Source organism: Gymnoscopelus braueri, assembly GCF_963280865.1.
Source record: "Gymnoscopelus braueri genome assembly, chromosome: 10".
Taxonomy (NCBI): domain Eukaryota; kingdom Metazoa; phylum Chordata; class Actinopteri; order Myctophiformes; family Myctophidae; genus Gymnoscopelus; species Gymnoscopelus braueri.
Window position 1 is genome coordinate 51,611,364 of NC_137611.1, and position 14,632 is coordinate 51,625,995.

General features: G+C 41.1%; 1 protein-coding gene across 1 annotated transcript in view; it reads left to right on the plus strand.

Annotated features, from left to right (window-relative positions):
• LOC308093679 (extracellular calcium-sensing receptor-like) overlaps nt 1-13,580 on the plus strand; it is a gene marked incomplete at both ends in the record, with an annotated part of 37,885 nt that extends 24,305 nt beyond the window's left edge. Inside the window, 8 exons of the mRNA XM_080440006.1 lie at nt 58-137; nt 810-896; nt 2,429-2,698; nt 3,139-3,345; nt 3,420-3,695; nt 11,862-12,089; nt 12,180-12,303; nt 12,667-13,580. Coding sequence (XP_080296132.1) covers nt 58-137; nt 810-896; nt 2,429-2,698; nt 3,139-3,345; nt 3,420-3,695; nt 11,862-12,089; nt 12,180-12,303; nt 12,667-13,580 — 2,186 coding nt within the window. The remainder of the gene's footprint in view (nt 1-57; nt 138-809; nt 897-2,428; nt 2,699-3,138; nt 3,346-3,419; nt 3,696-11,861; nt 12,090-12,179; nt 12,304-12,666) is intronic.
• Between the last annotated feature and the right edge of the window lie 1,052 nt (nt 13,581-14,632).

The following is a 14,632-nucleotide window of genomic DNA, read 5'->3' on the forward strand; positions in this document are numbered from 1 at the left end:
TCACTGGGAGAGAGGATAAGTTTCAATTGGATGAGAGATGTGTTGGCTCCCCTCCAGTGCTAGGAATTGTGGGTACTGCTTCCTCAACAACTTCTATTGCTATTGCTAGAATATTAGGTTTATACAGAGTGCCCCAGGTAAGTTTCTTATTTGAATCCCCTTTTACCATGACATATTTTATGCCTAATTTTGGTTACTTCGTTATTTACTAATCAAATTTTTTTACAGCTTGAAAGACATAGAACATAATCGTTGCTGTCGAGCAGAAACCTTTTTCGTACATAAATGCCCTACTTTGTCATACCACAGTGTCACACAAAAGCACCACAAATAGCCGATCTACAAGCTTACAACCTGACACCATATGACTTTGTGATCTTGTAGATCTGCTATTTTTGTGTTTCTGTGGGTTTTATGAATATTGAACCAATGAAAAGTATTAAAAAGAGCTTGTGACTAAATAATAACTACATTGGATCCCTATTTCCTGAAAACCCTTTTGGACAGAAGAGTTTTCCGCCCGACAATGTGACTTTCAGCTAGAGCATGAAAACAGAGCTGGCAGATTGTGACTGGAGTGTGGAACAGCTTTTCAGAAGGTTGGAGCAGAGAGAGAGAGAGAGAGAGAGAGAGAGAGAGAGAGAGAGAGAGAGAGAGAGAGAGAGAGAGAGAGGGGGGGGGGGGGGGGTGATTATAACACAGGGATTATTGTTATATTCTCATGCTCTCATGCTCTTATTCTCTGTTTGCAGGGGACAGTTGTTAATTATTTAATATATTAGAGAACAGATGTTGTGTACCTTTTTTAGGTCAGTTACTTTGCCACCTGTGCCTGTCTGAGTGACCATAACCAGTTCCCATCCTTCTTTAGAACAATCCCAAGTGACGCCTTTCAGGTGAATTTCTATAGACCATTAGATCTGTTGGTATATAGTAGTACAGTGGTTTTCATATACTTTTTCATGTCATATGTTTCCACAGTATTTCAAAATGTTCACAGATTAAAACAAAGAAAAGGTCGACAAGCTCATATATTTGTGAGCTTGTATTTTGTCTCTTTTCAAATAGCCAATGTATAGGGATAAAGTGGTTAAACTTATTTTGATGCTATTAACTGAATTTGCTGAGGACCAACCTAGAACACCCTCGACGACACTTTGACAATCACTGTAGTAGTACATATTTCACACTAGGCATGTAACTATTCATCGTAAATCGATTTAAATTGATTCAAACTGGTGACGATTTAAACCAATTTAATTAAAAAAATGAATTCCGATGCAAAAAAATGCCAGAGTAAAATTTTGGACAGGTGGAAAACTTTAGTTAAACTTGTACTTGAATGTTGACATGAAACAATTATCCTGTTTAGTGTTTCATTAGCGTAAAATACAGCTGGTAGTGATGCCGCTGAACAACACACGTTGAAAGGCTAGGATCAAGATACCAAGGATTCGACAGTGATGTCATTGTTATGCAACACAGAAGTAGCACGGACGCAGGGCCGGCCCTAGGATTTTCGTGGCGCTAAGCAAGATTTTTTTGGTGGCCCCCCCCAAACACCCCCATTATAAAATCATTGTTATCTTTATTGCATACTAATATAATAACGCTAGTTGCTGGATAGGAGATACATGACATAATTACAATATGAAAGTTTAAAAAAAAAAAAAGCGACCGCTTATATTGCTTATTGCAGCGGCCGGCCCTGCACGGACGTACGCCATTATGTTAGAAGCTGGTTAAAAAGATATCAAGGATTCGTCAGTGATGTCACTGACATGTGAAAAGACGTGCAAAAGAAAATACAGGATCTTTGTAAGAGAATTGATAAAGAGTTTTCAGTCATTTGGTAAAATTGCTACTGTATTGAAAAGAGGATAAGAGAAACCACAGTATTGTAAAAAATAATAAAATAAAAGAGAAGAAAATACTGAATTTGTGTGAGAGAAAAAAAAAAAGGTAATTTGTCTGGAAAATAATTTTGTGTTTAAAGAATCATGAACAATCGTACCGTGAACCTAATATCGTGATTCGAATTGTGTCGTGAGTTAAGTGAATCGTTATGTAACGCCCGGGATTCGAACTCGGGTCTCCCACGTGGAAAGCAAACATCTTAACCGCTAAGCCAAAGGGATATCCCTTACGCTGAGGGGAGATATTAGACTTTCAGGCCATTAGGCTGAGGTAGTGAACCACTCTGTTACAGTTACATGCCTATTCCAATCACTTGACAAATACCTTCTATTGAGTTTATTACGGTATTGCATATCTTGTTAGTATTACTGCTGGTGCTGAAGGTCTTTATTGACAGCATCAAAAGAGAATGATTAGACCTTTTCTATTGTGGAATCTGTGTAGGAGATTCACTGATTCACTATGTGAAGCATGTAGCCTAAGCACGTATCCCTCCATTATATCCAATCAGGTACGAGCTATGCTCCAGATTATGAGGTGGTTCAGGTGGACCTGGGTGGGATTGCTGTTCATTGATAATGACTATGGACGCAATGCTGGCAGATCCTTCCAGTCTGAGCTGGCCCAGTCTAGTTTGGCTTGTCTAGCGTATGTGGAGGTTGTGCCCATAGACTCTGACCCAGATGAACTTCAGAGGATTGTTTCTGTGATGAAGAAATCCACAGCTCGTGTGGTCATTGCATTTGTATTTGGTGGCCGTTTGGCTAAACTTCTGGAGGAGGTTTGGTTTATTATTCATGATGCATTCCTAATTATAAGAAATATGAAATTAGCTATATTGAAGTACACATTCTTTCAGAATAAAAAATATATTTTTAAAGCTTTTTTTATGCAATGCAATATAATCACTCTCTAGATTCATCAATTTAAATGCTCAGCAATTGTGTGCTTATTTTACACATGTTCCTATTTCCCCTTTGATCTCAGTGATTCTGTATACAATAAGCAAACAGATAATAACACCAATCAAACATCTTACTGCTATAACCAATTCTTAAAAAGTCTGTCAGTGGGTTTTGAACCTATGAAAAGTATTAAAAAGAGCTTGTGACTAAATAAAAACAACATTGGACCCATTTGAACACAGGTTCGGTTTTGGACATACAAGGTTTCTGTCGAACAGAAATGATATATACTAATATATTTGGTTCAACACAATAGGTGGTAAAGCAGAATGTGACAGGTCTGCAATGGATGGCCAGTGAGGCCTGGACATCATCGGCCATACTCCAGACTCCTAACTTCATGCCGTACCTGAGAGGCACCCTGGGTATTGCCATCCGTCGTGGAGAGATACCAGGTCTCAAGGACTTCTTGTTAAAAATACATCCTGACAATGATCCTGACAACAGCCATGAAAATAGCATTGTGAGTATTTTGGTTCATTTAATTTCAAACTGGTTCATTTACAGTATGTTTAAGTCTAAATTGTGTTTCTTCAGGTGAGGCAGTTTTGGGAGATCACATTTCAGTGTAAGTTTGCACCCCTTCCTACAGAGTGGGTGGATAATGGTGGAGGGGTGTGTACTGGACAAGAGGACCTAGGAACAGCAGAAACTTCACTGTTGGATGTGTCTGACCTCAGGATAGAGTATAATGTGTACAAGGCTGTGTATGCTCTGGCCCATGCCCTCCATGACATGTTGCAATGTGTGCCAGGAAGAGGGCCTTTCATTGGGCACAGCTGTGCCAGTTTGCACACAATACAACTATGGCAGGTATGATATGAATTCACAGTTTACCTGTTAAGTTTTTCTAGTTGGACTCACATTTAGATTAATAGTGCATAATGTAAATATGATAAAACACATGACAAATGGACACAGTAGGATGACAAATGCATTATTAATGTAGTATGAATAATACATTCAATTCAATTCAATTCAATTCAATTCAATTCAATTCAATTCAATTCAATTCAATTCAATTCAATTCAATTCAATTACTATGTTCTTATTGTGATGTATAGTAATACTGATTGCCTGGCAGTAAATATATTTCAGTGTTTGTAGCAGTAACTTGGATACTTTGTTAAATCAAAAGTGTGTGTGTGTGTGTGTGTGTGTGTGTGTGTTTTAGTTAAAGCTCTATATTGTGATAGTAATCATTGCTATAGAGCAGGGATGGGATCATGACCCACTTGAAAATCTTGAAACACACACACACACACGCACGCACGCACGCACGCACACGCACGCGCGCTGCGCGCGCGCGCACGCGCACGCACACACACACACACACACACACACACACACACACACACCAACACGCACGCGCGTGCACACACACACACACACACACACACACACACACACACACACACACGCTTGACCACTTATAATGTACAATCAATTTACAATTTAAGCACTTTGCAGATGCTCTTATCCAGAGCGACTTACAATAAGCAAGGTAATCACATACATAAAATGCAAACAATGTACTATAACTAGAAAATCAGTTCCTGCAGAAACTGCTGAAAACATCCACAAGTTGATGTACAGTAAAACATGTATTTAAGCAGAATGTGCATTTAAAGGTACACAAAGTTTAAATACAATTACAACTTTAAATGGAATATAAATGAAAAACCTTAACTCACTTTGATTACTTGTAAGTACTTTTACTCAAATAAGTTACTTTTTACTCACTATAATCACTTAGGTACTGAACTATATACTATTAGCATTAGTTAAGCATTAGTTAATACTTATTTCATCATGAATTCATTGTTTGTAAAGCATAATTCATACATTACTAAGCATCAGTAAACAAAGTGATAAACGCTTCAACTATATGTTATTTAGCTCTAGTAAAGGATTAGAGTATACTTAATTCACCATGAATTCATCATTTGTTTAACATTATTCATAAATTACTAAGCTTACTTACTAAGCAGATTGCATATGAATAAGTGTTTATAAACATGTATTGACACACTCACTAACCTTACATCATTATTTGTATAAATCTACACACTTATACATACTCAAACTTGTGATTTAATAAGGTAGTTACTAGTCGTTAGTTAAGTATTTTGTGTGAGCCCATCTAAAGTCAGGACTGTCTATGCCTTATAAAGCATTTATAAATGAGAAAGAAGTAGTGATATGGAATATTAATACCATCTTGAAGCACATTAAGATTAGGTTATTCGTTGGGAATAAAACATTTATAACTGTGTTTACTAATGATTAGTAATGTATGAATAATGCTATACAAATGATAAATTCATGATACATTAAGTATTCACTAATACTTCACTAATGTTACATAGTGTATAGTTGAAACGTTTATAACTGTGTTTACTAATGCTTAGTAATGTATGAATAATGCTTTACAAATGGTGAATTTATGATGAACTAGAAAATGTGCTCCTCGGAGCACAAGTCTCCGCCAGTACTGTTCCTGATTAATCCTGTCTTACCTATTTATATTACATATTGTCACGTGTCACTTGACCAATGTTAGCTTGGCTTATGGAAGCTCACTTAAAAAAAAACGCACGGACGGGTGATTTGGACTAGAAGATACTGTTCCAATCAAGACTGATTGATCCTGTCTTACCTCGCTTCTAAAACGTAAACGGCTTTTTGAAGTGACACACCTATTTATAGAATTGTATTTCGTCATGCATCCCTCTAGCCAATCAAAGGCATTGGTGTCAACATATTAACACGTATTAAGACTTCGGCCTTGTTGTGGGATCAATTCAACTCTAGTCCTCTTCTGTGTTACTGTTGTAGATGAGTATGCTTTCTTAGCTTTGGCCTTCTGCACCTTTGCTTGACCAATGTTAGGTGTTCTCAGAGGGACACACACACGCACGGACGGGTGATTTGGACTAGAAGATACTGTTCCAATCAAGACTGATTGATCCTGTCTTACCTCGCTTCTAAAACGTAAACGGCTTTTTGAAGTGACACACCTATGTGTGGCACATCCACGTGTGGAAGTCCTCTTCTACGTTACAATTGTAGATGAGTATGCTTTCTTAGCTTTGGCCTTCTGCGCCTTTGCTTGACCAATGTTAGGTGTTCTCAGAGGGAAACACACACGCACAGACGGGTGACTTGGACTTACTGAAGGTACTGTTCCAATCAAGTCTGATTGATCCTGTTTTACCTCACTTCAAAAAGTAGTAGCTTTTTGAAGTGACACACCTATTTATAGAATTTTATTTCGTCACGCGTCCCTCTAGCCAATCAGAGGCATTGGTGTCAACATATTGACACGTGTCACGTGGAGCTTGCCCAATGTTAGCTTGGCTAACAATGTTTGCTCACACAAAGCGAAAACATATTCTCCACCTTCGGCGGAGACAATTAAGTATTTGCTAATGCTTAACTAATGCTAATTTGCTACAAGTACTTTTACTCAATTACGGTACTTTTAACTCAATTTGATTACTAGTTTCGGGTCTGTACAACCACTTCCTGGTGAAACTAGAAGTGAAGAGATCCACTACATGGTTGCACCATTGAACTCCACACCCCTCAGAGAGTGTGAATTTTCAAGGAAATCTGACAAACCGGAAGTAGGAAGGATTATGTTTTTAAGAAATTGGAAATCCTGTCGCATGCTGGGAACTGGAGTTAAGGCTGTTCAAACCAAGCCAATCAGAAAGCAGAGGGGCTGGGCTTTAGCATTTTTCAGCCCATCCCGTAAGACCACCCACCAAGTGTGGGGCCTTTAGCAAGCTGGGAACTGGAGTTATGGCTGTTTAAAGCCCATCCAATAGGAAAACAGAGGGGGCGGGGCTTCAGCAATTACAGCCCGTCCCTATTGGTGGTCTGAGAACTGGAGTTATGGCTGTTTTACTTGTTCCCTGCCAAAGACGTTTTTTGACGAGAAAACCACCCCTCATTCAACCGGCCATAAATATGTAATGGATTACCGCGGCGGCCCCACTGGCGATGTTTTTTTCTGGCAGTGAATGAGTTAAACCCCAGCCAATAGGGAAATAGAGGGGGCGCGGCTTCAGCAATTACAGCCTGTCCCTATTGGTGGTCTAATCCAATCCAATCCTGTTTTCACGGAATCCTTGGAATGTTTAAGGATGCCGCTGGGATTAATGTCAATGAACTCTCAGACTCAGTCACTGGTTTTATCAGTAAGTGCATAGACGACATAGTTCCAAAAAAGACAGTTTGGATCTATTCCAATCAGAAACCATGGATCGACAGCAACACGCTGCCCTAAACAGCACCATCAGGAAGGCGAAAAAGGCCTACACTGCAAAGATGGGAGACCAATTCAATAGTGGCGGTACACACCTTGACGGGAGGCAAAGCAAAAACCAGAATTGAAGTGAACCCGCCTGCCTCCCTCCCCAACGAACTGAACACCTACTACGGAAGCAGAGGAGACCAGCCCTCTAACCATCTCGGAGGACGACATGCACACAGCCTTCACACGGGTCAACATCCAAAAGAAACTGGGACCTGATGGGATGGTTGTTTAACACTCCCGTGTTTCTAACACGTCAATCAAGCCGATTTTGAGAATGTAAAGTGGATTATCTTCTCTCATGAAGCTCTGAGGAAGTTTCCCTTTCATGACTTTTCCTAAATATCCGATTCAAATAATCTCTGTTTTTTTTTAAAATCTGAAACGTATATAAATATAAAATTACATATATATATACCGTCCCAGACGTTATATTTCGGCTATATTGACCGGTCTTACCCTTTCTCCCCCACTAAGAGCTGTTCACACCTCAGAGACCCCCTGCATTGGCCAGCCGATCGTCATTGTTTTATTTAATGGCTGATTTGCATTTCACTGTCCGTCCGACTTCTCTCCTCTAGGCCTACTAATAATGAAATAGAAATAACTACTGCTTTGTCCCCATAAATCTAACCACTAAATGTTGTATTTTTGTTCTGAGCAATGGGTTGCTTCTCTCTCTCGTTCTCGCAATCTCGCTTGCCGCTCTGCCTCGGTGTTGCCATGTCTGCTTATTATAAGCGACTTTAAGATAAAAACATTGCTCTCCGTCCATTGCATAAACTTGTGCGGACAACTCGCTTGCTTTCGACATCAGGGCATCTCTCTCTCTCTCTCTCTCTCTCTCTCTCTCTATCTCTCTCTCTCTCTCTCTCTCTCTCTCTCTCTCTCTCTCTCTCTCTCTCTCTCTCTCTCTCTCTCTCTCTCTCTCTCTCACACACACACTCAGACAAACACACCGCATGCAGTAAAATGTTCATAGACCTGGCTGCTTATTTCTCTCGCAAACACATTTGGCAACGCTGCCTGCATGTAGCCATGGTTCACATGACGCTTGTATAGGTGCCGAGTCCCCCTGGTTTATATCCGATCGCCGGCCATTTTCTCCAAATGTCCTCCGATACTTTCAACCATGCGACACTAATGGTTGGGAGGTGGGAGGTTGCACTCTGATACATAACAAAAAAAAATGGCCGGCGCTGGGATTAAAATGCTTTTTGTTGAACAATACGGGAGATACGGGTACTTATCGTGGTCCGGATCGCCTTGTAACATCCGTGGCTCGGGGGTAAGCACTTTATATTTGAAATCTGAACGTTTATGTACATGTGAGAGTTGGCAAACGGGGGAGAAGGTGTTGGGATCGTCTGAGCCAGAGGGGGAGACACTGGCCAATAAAATAGCAGGAAACGATCGGTCATTATGACATTATCTCAGGCTGTGTGTGGGATGAACTGACGGCAGATGCGGAAGTGTTAAACCCCAGCCAATAAGAAAACAGAGGGGGCGGGGCATCAGCAAGTCCCCCTGGGAACCCATCAAGGACCCCCCAGACCACACTTTGATAACCAGTGGGACGTCTGGCCAATGAGAGCACAGATGGAATGTTTATCGCTATTGGCCTTGTTCCCAGGATTTACTCATCTGCCAAGAGAAAAGCCTGGTCACGACCTAAAGCAGGGAGTGTCTATAGGGGCTGGACTTACGTCGTACGTATTTCCTCCGGGACCAATCACAACACTCGTTTCATTCACGGAGAATGTAAACAGATTTGTAAAGCGTCATCGTAATTTCCTTGGATGGTACTTCCATTTAGACAGGGTGATCGCTATGGGCTGGAAAATTGCCGATCTACAAGCTCACAAGGTTTCACAGAGCAACCTGTAGATTGGCAATTTCCGTCCGTCCGTCCGTCCGTGTGTGTCCGTGTGTGTGCGTGCGTGCGTGCGTGCGTGCGTGCGTGCGTGCGTGCGTGCGTGCGTGCGTGTGTGCGTGCGTGCGCTACAAATAAACTGGAGTTGGCCAATCCGCAAGGAACCCTGGGGGTCACCTAACCGCACTTTGAGAACCACTGGGACGGCTGACTGCTGGCCTACGGTCTGCTTTCAGCACTGTAATTAAAGCATTTTTGTAGCATTCGTCGCTACAGGTCGCAACGCTCTACAAGCTTGTGGTAGATCTGCTGCTTTTAAATTACCCATAGACCTGTTTAAGCCAAGAAGAATGGCAAAAGGCTATATCACAAAAACCTAAGGTCAAATGCAAATTATTTTACTGTGAGTGGCCCGAGATGTTGAGGCACAACATGTGCGATTTTTGTGTTGGTACGATCAAAAACGTAGTTATAAGAGCGAGTTAAGAAATTGTGTTTGTGAACATCTTTTTGCCAAATGATAAATAAATTAACATGAGTCACAATGGAGGAGCCTTATGGAACTCCTGTCACTCAGAAGGCTGTAGTTCACATTCTGTATGTCTCTGTGTTTTGGTAGTCACATTGTGTGAAAGAAGAAGTGTGGCTACAGTACATAATGCCCAAAACACATGCGTGTAAGGTGAATATTTTGGCCGTGAGAACGATTTCTTTGGTAGATTTCCGGGGGAGACCTCAGACGTGTCCGCCCTCTCCTTAATGAGGTGACACACTCTAAGTTTGAAAGTTAACTTAAAATGACCAAACTTCAAATGCCTGAACTGTGATTGCAGAAAAAACGTGTGACGTATTCGAACCACGATAAAGTCCCTGTTAGCGTGTGCTGTTTCACGTTCAAATCATGTATCTGCATAACAGTATGCCAGAGTATTGTGGCTCCAAAACCATAGAAAGTCAAGTTTTTTTTTTTTACGTTGTTTCTTGTGTATTACGTCGCCGTGGTAACGCGTAACGGGTAAATTTGAATTCTGGCCGGGTTCAGGGCATCTGAGAGCGGGGACACAGAGGCTCTTGCAGGGGCGGACTTAGGGATCTGGAGGCCCTAGGTAAGCCGTAGTATGAGGCCCCTGGCTGAGGCTCAGTGTCACTGCCCCCCCCCTCCACCCCCCACAGATTTTTTAAAACAGAGTAGATGTAATTTCCAGTAATCTGGTGAATTTTGGGAGCTTGATACTTCTATCAGGCTTTATTAACATAAGGATCCATTAAAAAGCTAAAAGCAAGCCTAAAGAAAATCTCTTTATGAGTGGGACAAAAATGCATTTCTCCTTCAGCCCTATTAACAAATGGGACTGCAACAGTGTATTTCAGCCAATAAATAGATCACGTAGTTGTTCAACATTTGATTATTATAGACAGGGCAAAAACGTTATGTGCCCGCCCCCTGTCAGTCATCCAAATTCAACCTGCAACTACCGTGAGCGAGGGGTGCAGAGAGGACCCACCGTGCATCTCCCACTTTGAGCAGGAAGTTAGTAGAGCAGAGTCAAGATGAGTCCTCGTCTGTGTATGTTTGGTTGTAATAATATCCAGAGTCTTTTCTCCTTTCCTCGGGAATCCTCCCCATGGCTTCGGAGAAAATGGCTTGAGTTTACTCATTTTGAAGTGCCGTTGTATGGGTTAGTTCTGATGTGCTGGGCTGGCTAGCGCATAGAGCTACTGTGAGTCAGCTGGAGGGAGGGACGGGATGTAGCCAACTGGCGCTGGCTTGAGATACAATGCGTGTATTTCTCCCCGACCAGCGGGCGACACAGAGCGGCTCCGGGGAGCTCTCAAAGTCCCCTCGGAGAGACGGAGATCCATGCAGGGTTCAAACTGTAGCGATTTTTATCATTTCAAGCATAAACAAACTACTTCACATGAACGATGTTGGTGTAACTAAGATATTTGAAGGAGAATATACATACACAGATTTACAAATAAAAGACAAATTATGTTGAGATCACTTCCTAATTTTGCTGGTCGATTTGATGCGAGTGTGAGAGGCAAACTCAGAGCATATGCCAATCAATCTGTGATACGTTTTCAGACTGTTTTCAGAGAGACCACATGACGTACAGTATGATCATTTCGGGCCATGGCATAGCACCTTTAAGGGGTAAATTGGAGTATGAATGAGTGTCCAGATTAAAGGGGAATTTTGGACACTAGGACACTATGAACGGCAGATCTAAAAAAACTATTAAAATATGCGATCTAACGCAAGGCCTATTGGCGCACGTTTTAAGCTGTGGCAGACCCGGGATGGAGTTATGACATTTTTCTACTCATTCTTCTACCATTCATCCTAAGATATCATAACATCATAGAAAAGGTAAGAAAACTGTGGTCCAAAATTCCCCTTTAAGTTGACAAAATATCTTCGCTTTGAAAGTAAATCATAGCTGTTTACAACTGGTATATGATTATATTTGTTTTCACAAGACATACTTGTATACAATATAACTGACTTGGCTAAAAAAGACCCTTACAAGTACGTAGGATTATGTTCTAGCCAAGCCGTTTCTGCTGGAGGTAAAATCACCATGTTAGACTGCAGGCTGACTAGGGCAGGCCACAGACCGCTCTTGCCGTTGTCACTGATCACATTACCCGAAAAAGAATCGGTTCCTGTGCTCTTGGCTGCAAATCAGCTCTAAATTATATAAATGACATGGTTAAATGTTGACAATGAGTGGTAAAACCCCTTTAAGTTCTTAATTATTTTCCTCATCACAATTTCTAGCTTGTCTATTACCTGGAAAAGGTCAACTTCACCACTTCATTTGGTGATGATGTATCATTTGATGAGAATGGTGATCCTTTACCAATCTATGATGTCATGAACTGGGTGTGGCTCCCTGATGGAAGCGTGAACGTTCACAATGTGGGTGTGGTCAAGAAGTCAGTCTCCGGAGATGAAGAACTCATCCTTGATGAAGACGAAATCTTCTGGAACTTTGAAACCAAAAAGGTCACTTTGGTTTTCTAAAATAACTAATGTTGAGCTCATGGTGTGAATGTAATTCAGACTGAAACTGATCATTGTTCCTTTCCTCTGTAGCCTCCTCGGTCAGTGTGCAGTGAGAGCTGTTCCCCTGGAACCCGTGTGGCCAGAAGGAAAGGAGAACCTGTCTGCTGCTTCGACTGCATTGTTTGTTCTGAGGGAGAGATCAGCAATCAGACAGGTTGTTTGTTTGACTGATTGATTGATTGATTGATTGATTGATTGCTTGCTTGCTTGCTTGCTTGCTTGCTTGCTTGATTGATTGATTGATTGATTGATTGATTGATTGATTGATTGATTGATTGATTCATTCATTCATTCATTCATTCATTCATTCATTCATTCATTCATTCATTCATTGAGTTGTGATGGTTACCCACTAGGCCTAGAGTTTAATACTGGTGAGTTTTATTTTTAAGTGAAAAGTTATTTGACAGATACTTTGGGACCTTGTTTAAAATTATTTTAAGTGAGCAGAATTTGTATGTAGATTGTGCAATTTTCAACTACTTGTCTGTCCCTTTAACTTTTCCGTCTTTGTTAGACTCTACAGAGTGCACCAGTTGTCCAGAGGACTTCTGGTCCAGTCCCCAGCGTGACCACTGTGTCCCTAAGAGCATGGAGTTCCTCTCCTACCATGAGGTCCTGGGTATCTCCTTGACAACCATCTCATTGCTAGGCACACTTATCTGTGCCATTGTCCTGGGAATCTTTGTCTATCATCGTGACACACCCATGGTACGCGCCAACAACTCAGAACTCAGTTTCCAACTTTTGCTGTCACTGATACTGTGTTTCATCTGCTCACTTCTGTTCATTGGCCGTCCCAGGCTCTGGACATGTCAGCTGAGGCATGCAGTATTTGGGATCAGCTTTGTGCTCTGTGTCTCATGTATCCTGGTAAAGACTATGGTGGTGTTGGCCGTGTTCAAGGCCTCCAAGCCTGGGGGTGCAGACATTATGAAGTGGTTCGGTTCTATGCAGCAGAGAGGAATAGTTCTGGCTCTTACTTCCATCCAGGCAATAATCTGCACAGCCTGGCTTGTGCTAGCCTCACCAACTCCTCATAAAAACACACAGTACAACAGTGATAAGATAGTCTATGAGTGTGAGGTGGGATCAACAGTTGGTTTTGCAGTGTTACTAGGTTACATTGGTTTACTGGCACTCCTCAGCTTCGTCCTAGCATTCATGGCAAGGAATCTTCCAGACAACTTCAACGAAGCCAAGTTAATCACTTTCAGCATGTTGATCTTCTGTGCCGTGTGGATAGCCTTCATCCCAGCGTATATCAGCTCTCCAGGCAAATATGCAGATGTAGTGGAGGTATTTGCTATTTTAGCATCTAGTTTTGGGATGTTGGCGGCACTGTTTGGACCAAAGTGTTATATAATCCTTTTGAAACCTGAGAGAAACACTAAGAAGTCCATCATGGGTCGTGGTGCCACCAAGACGTAGAAGCAGAAATTCAATGACCATAATACTGTATATAGATATATTTGATTGCTGATAACCTTGTTTGTAACAGTTTAATACCAAATTAAACTAAAAGCAGTAATCTAGTCAACATCTAGTATCTATCTATCTATCTATCTATCTATCTATCTATCTATCTATCTATCTATCTATCTATCTATCTATCTATCAACCTTTCATGGTAAAAAAGGTTGGAATGTCCAATGCTGCTCTCCCCTCCCATAGCCTTGCTTCCTAATATGTTGATTATAATGTGCAATAAAAAAATAACTTGTGCAAAGACCATTCACCCTATGAGGCATGGTATACAGTATAGCAATGTTACCCATTATTTTTCAGTGTGACAGAAAGCATGTAAACAACTCCTCACATTAACTCATCAATGAATTGCTTCCTCCAATATTCAGGCCTATTTACTTAGATTTGTTGTGATAATCTAAACTATATTCACATAACCACAAGTCATTGATTGCTAATAGTGTGATGTCTTGTTGTGGTGGTGTGCACAGGAGCCAGACCTTCAGGATCTCACTCTCTTAAAGGGATAGTTCACCCCCAAAATGACCCCATGAGACTTGAATTCATGGATATTTCTTAGTTTTTGTCGCATTCCTAAGCCAATCATTTGATGACCAGTGGACCAGTAGGCAGCGGTTCCGGTAGGAAACACAAAGGAGACTCTTTGTGTTTCCTACCGGAACCGCTGCCGGTCATCAAATTATTGGCTTAAAAAAAAAATATATATATATCAATGAATTCAAGTCTCCATGGGGTGACTAATCGATAGAAAAAAAGGCATTTTGGGGGTGAACTATCCCTTTAAGCAACTAGAAGTCCATGGTGACACAATCCTAAATGCAGTGACAATACAACATGGTATCAGAAGATATAGTCACACATACAGTGTAAGGTTCCATTTAGAATTACTTTTACCTTATTATCTCAAGACTAATATGTTTGTTGATATAGTGCAACTTCTGAAAGGCTGAGCGGACTATTTAAAGACATGATTAATTTCAGAGATATTCTATACT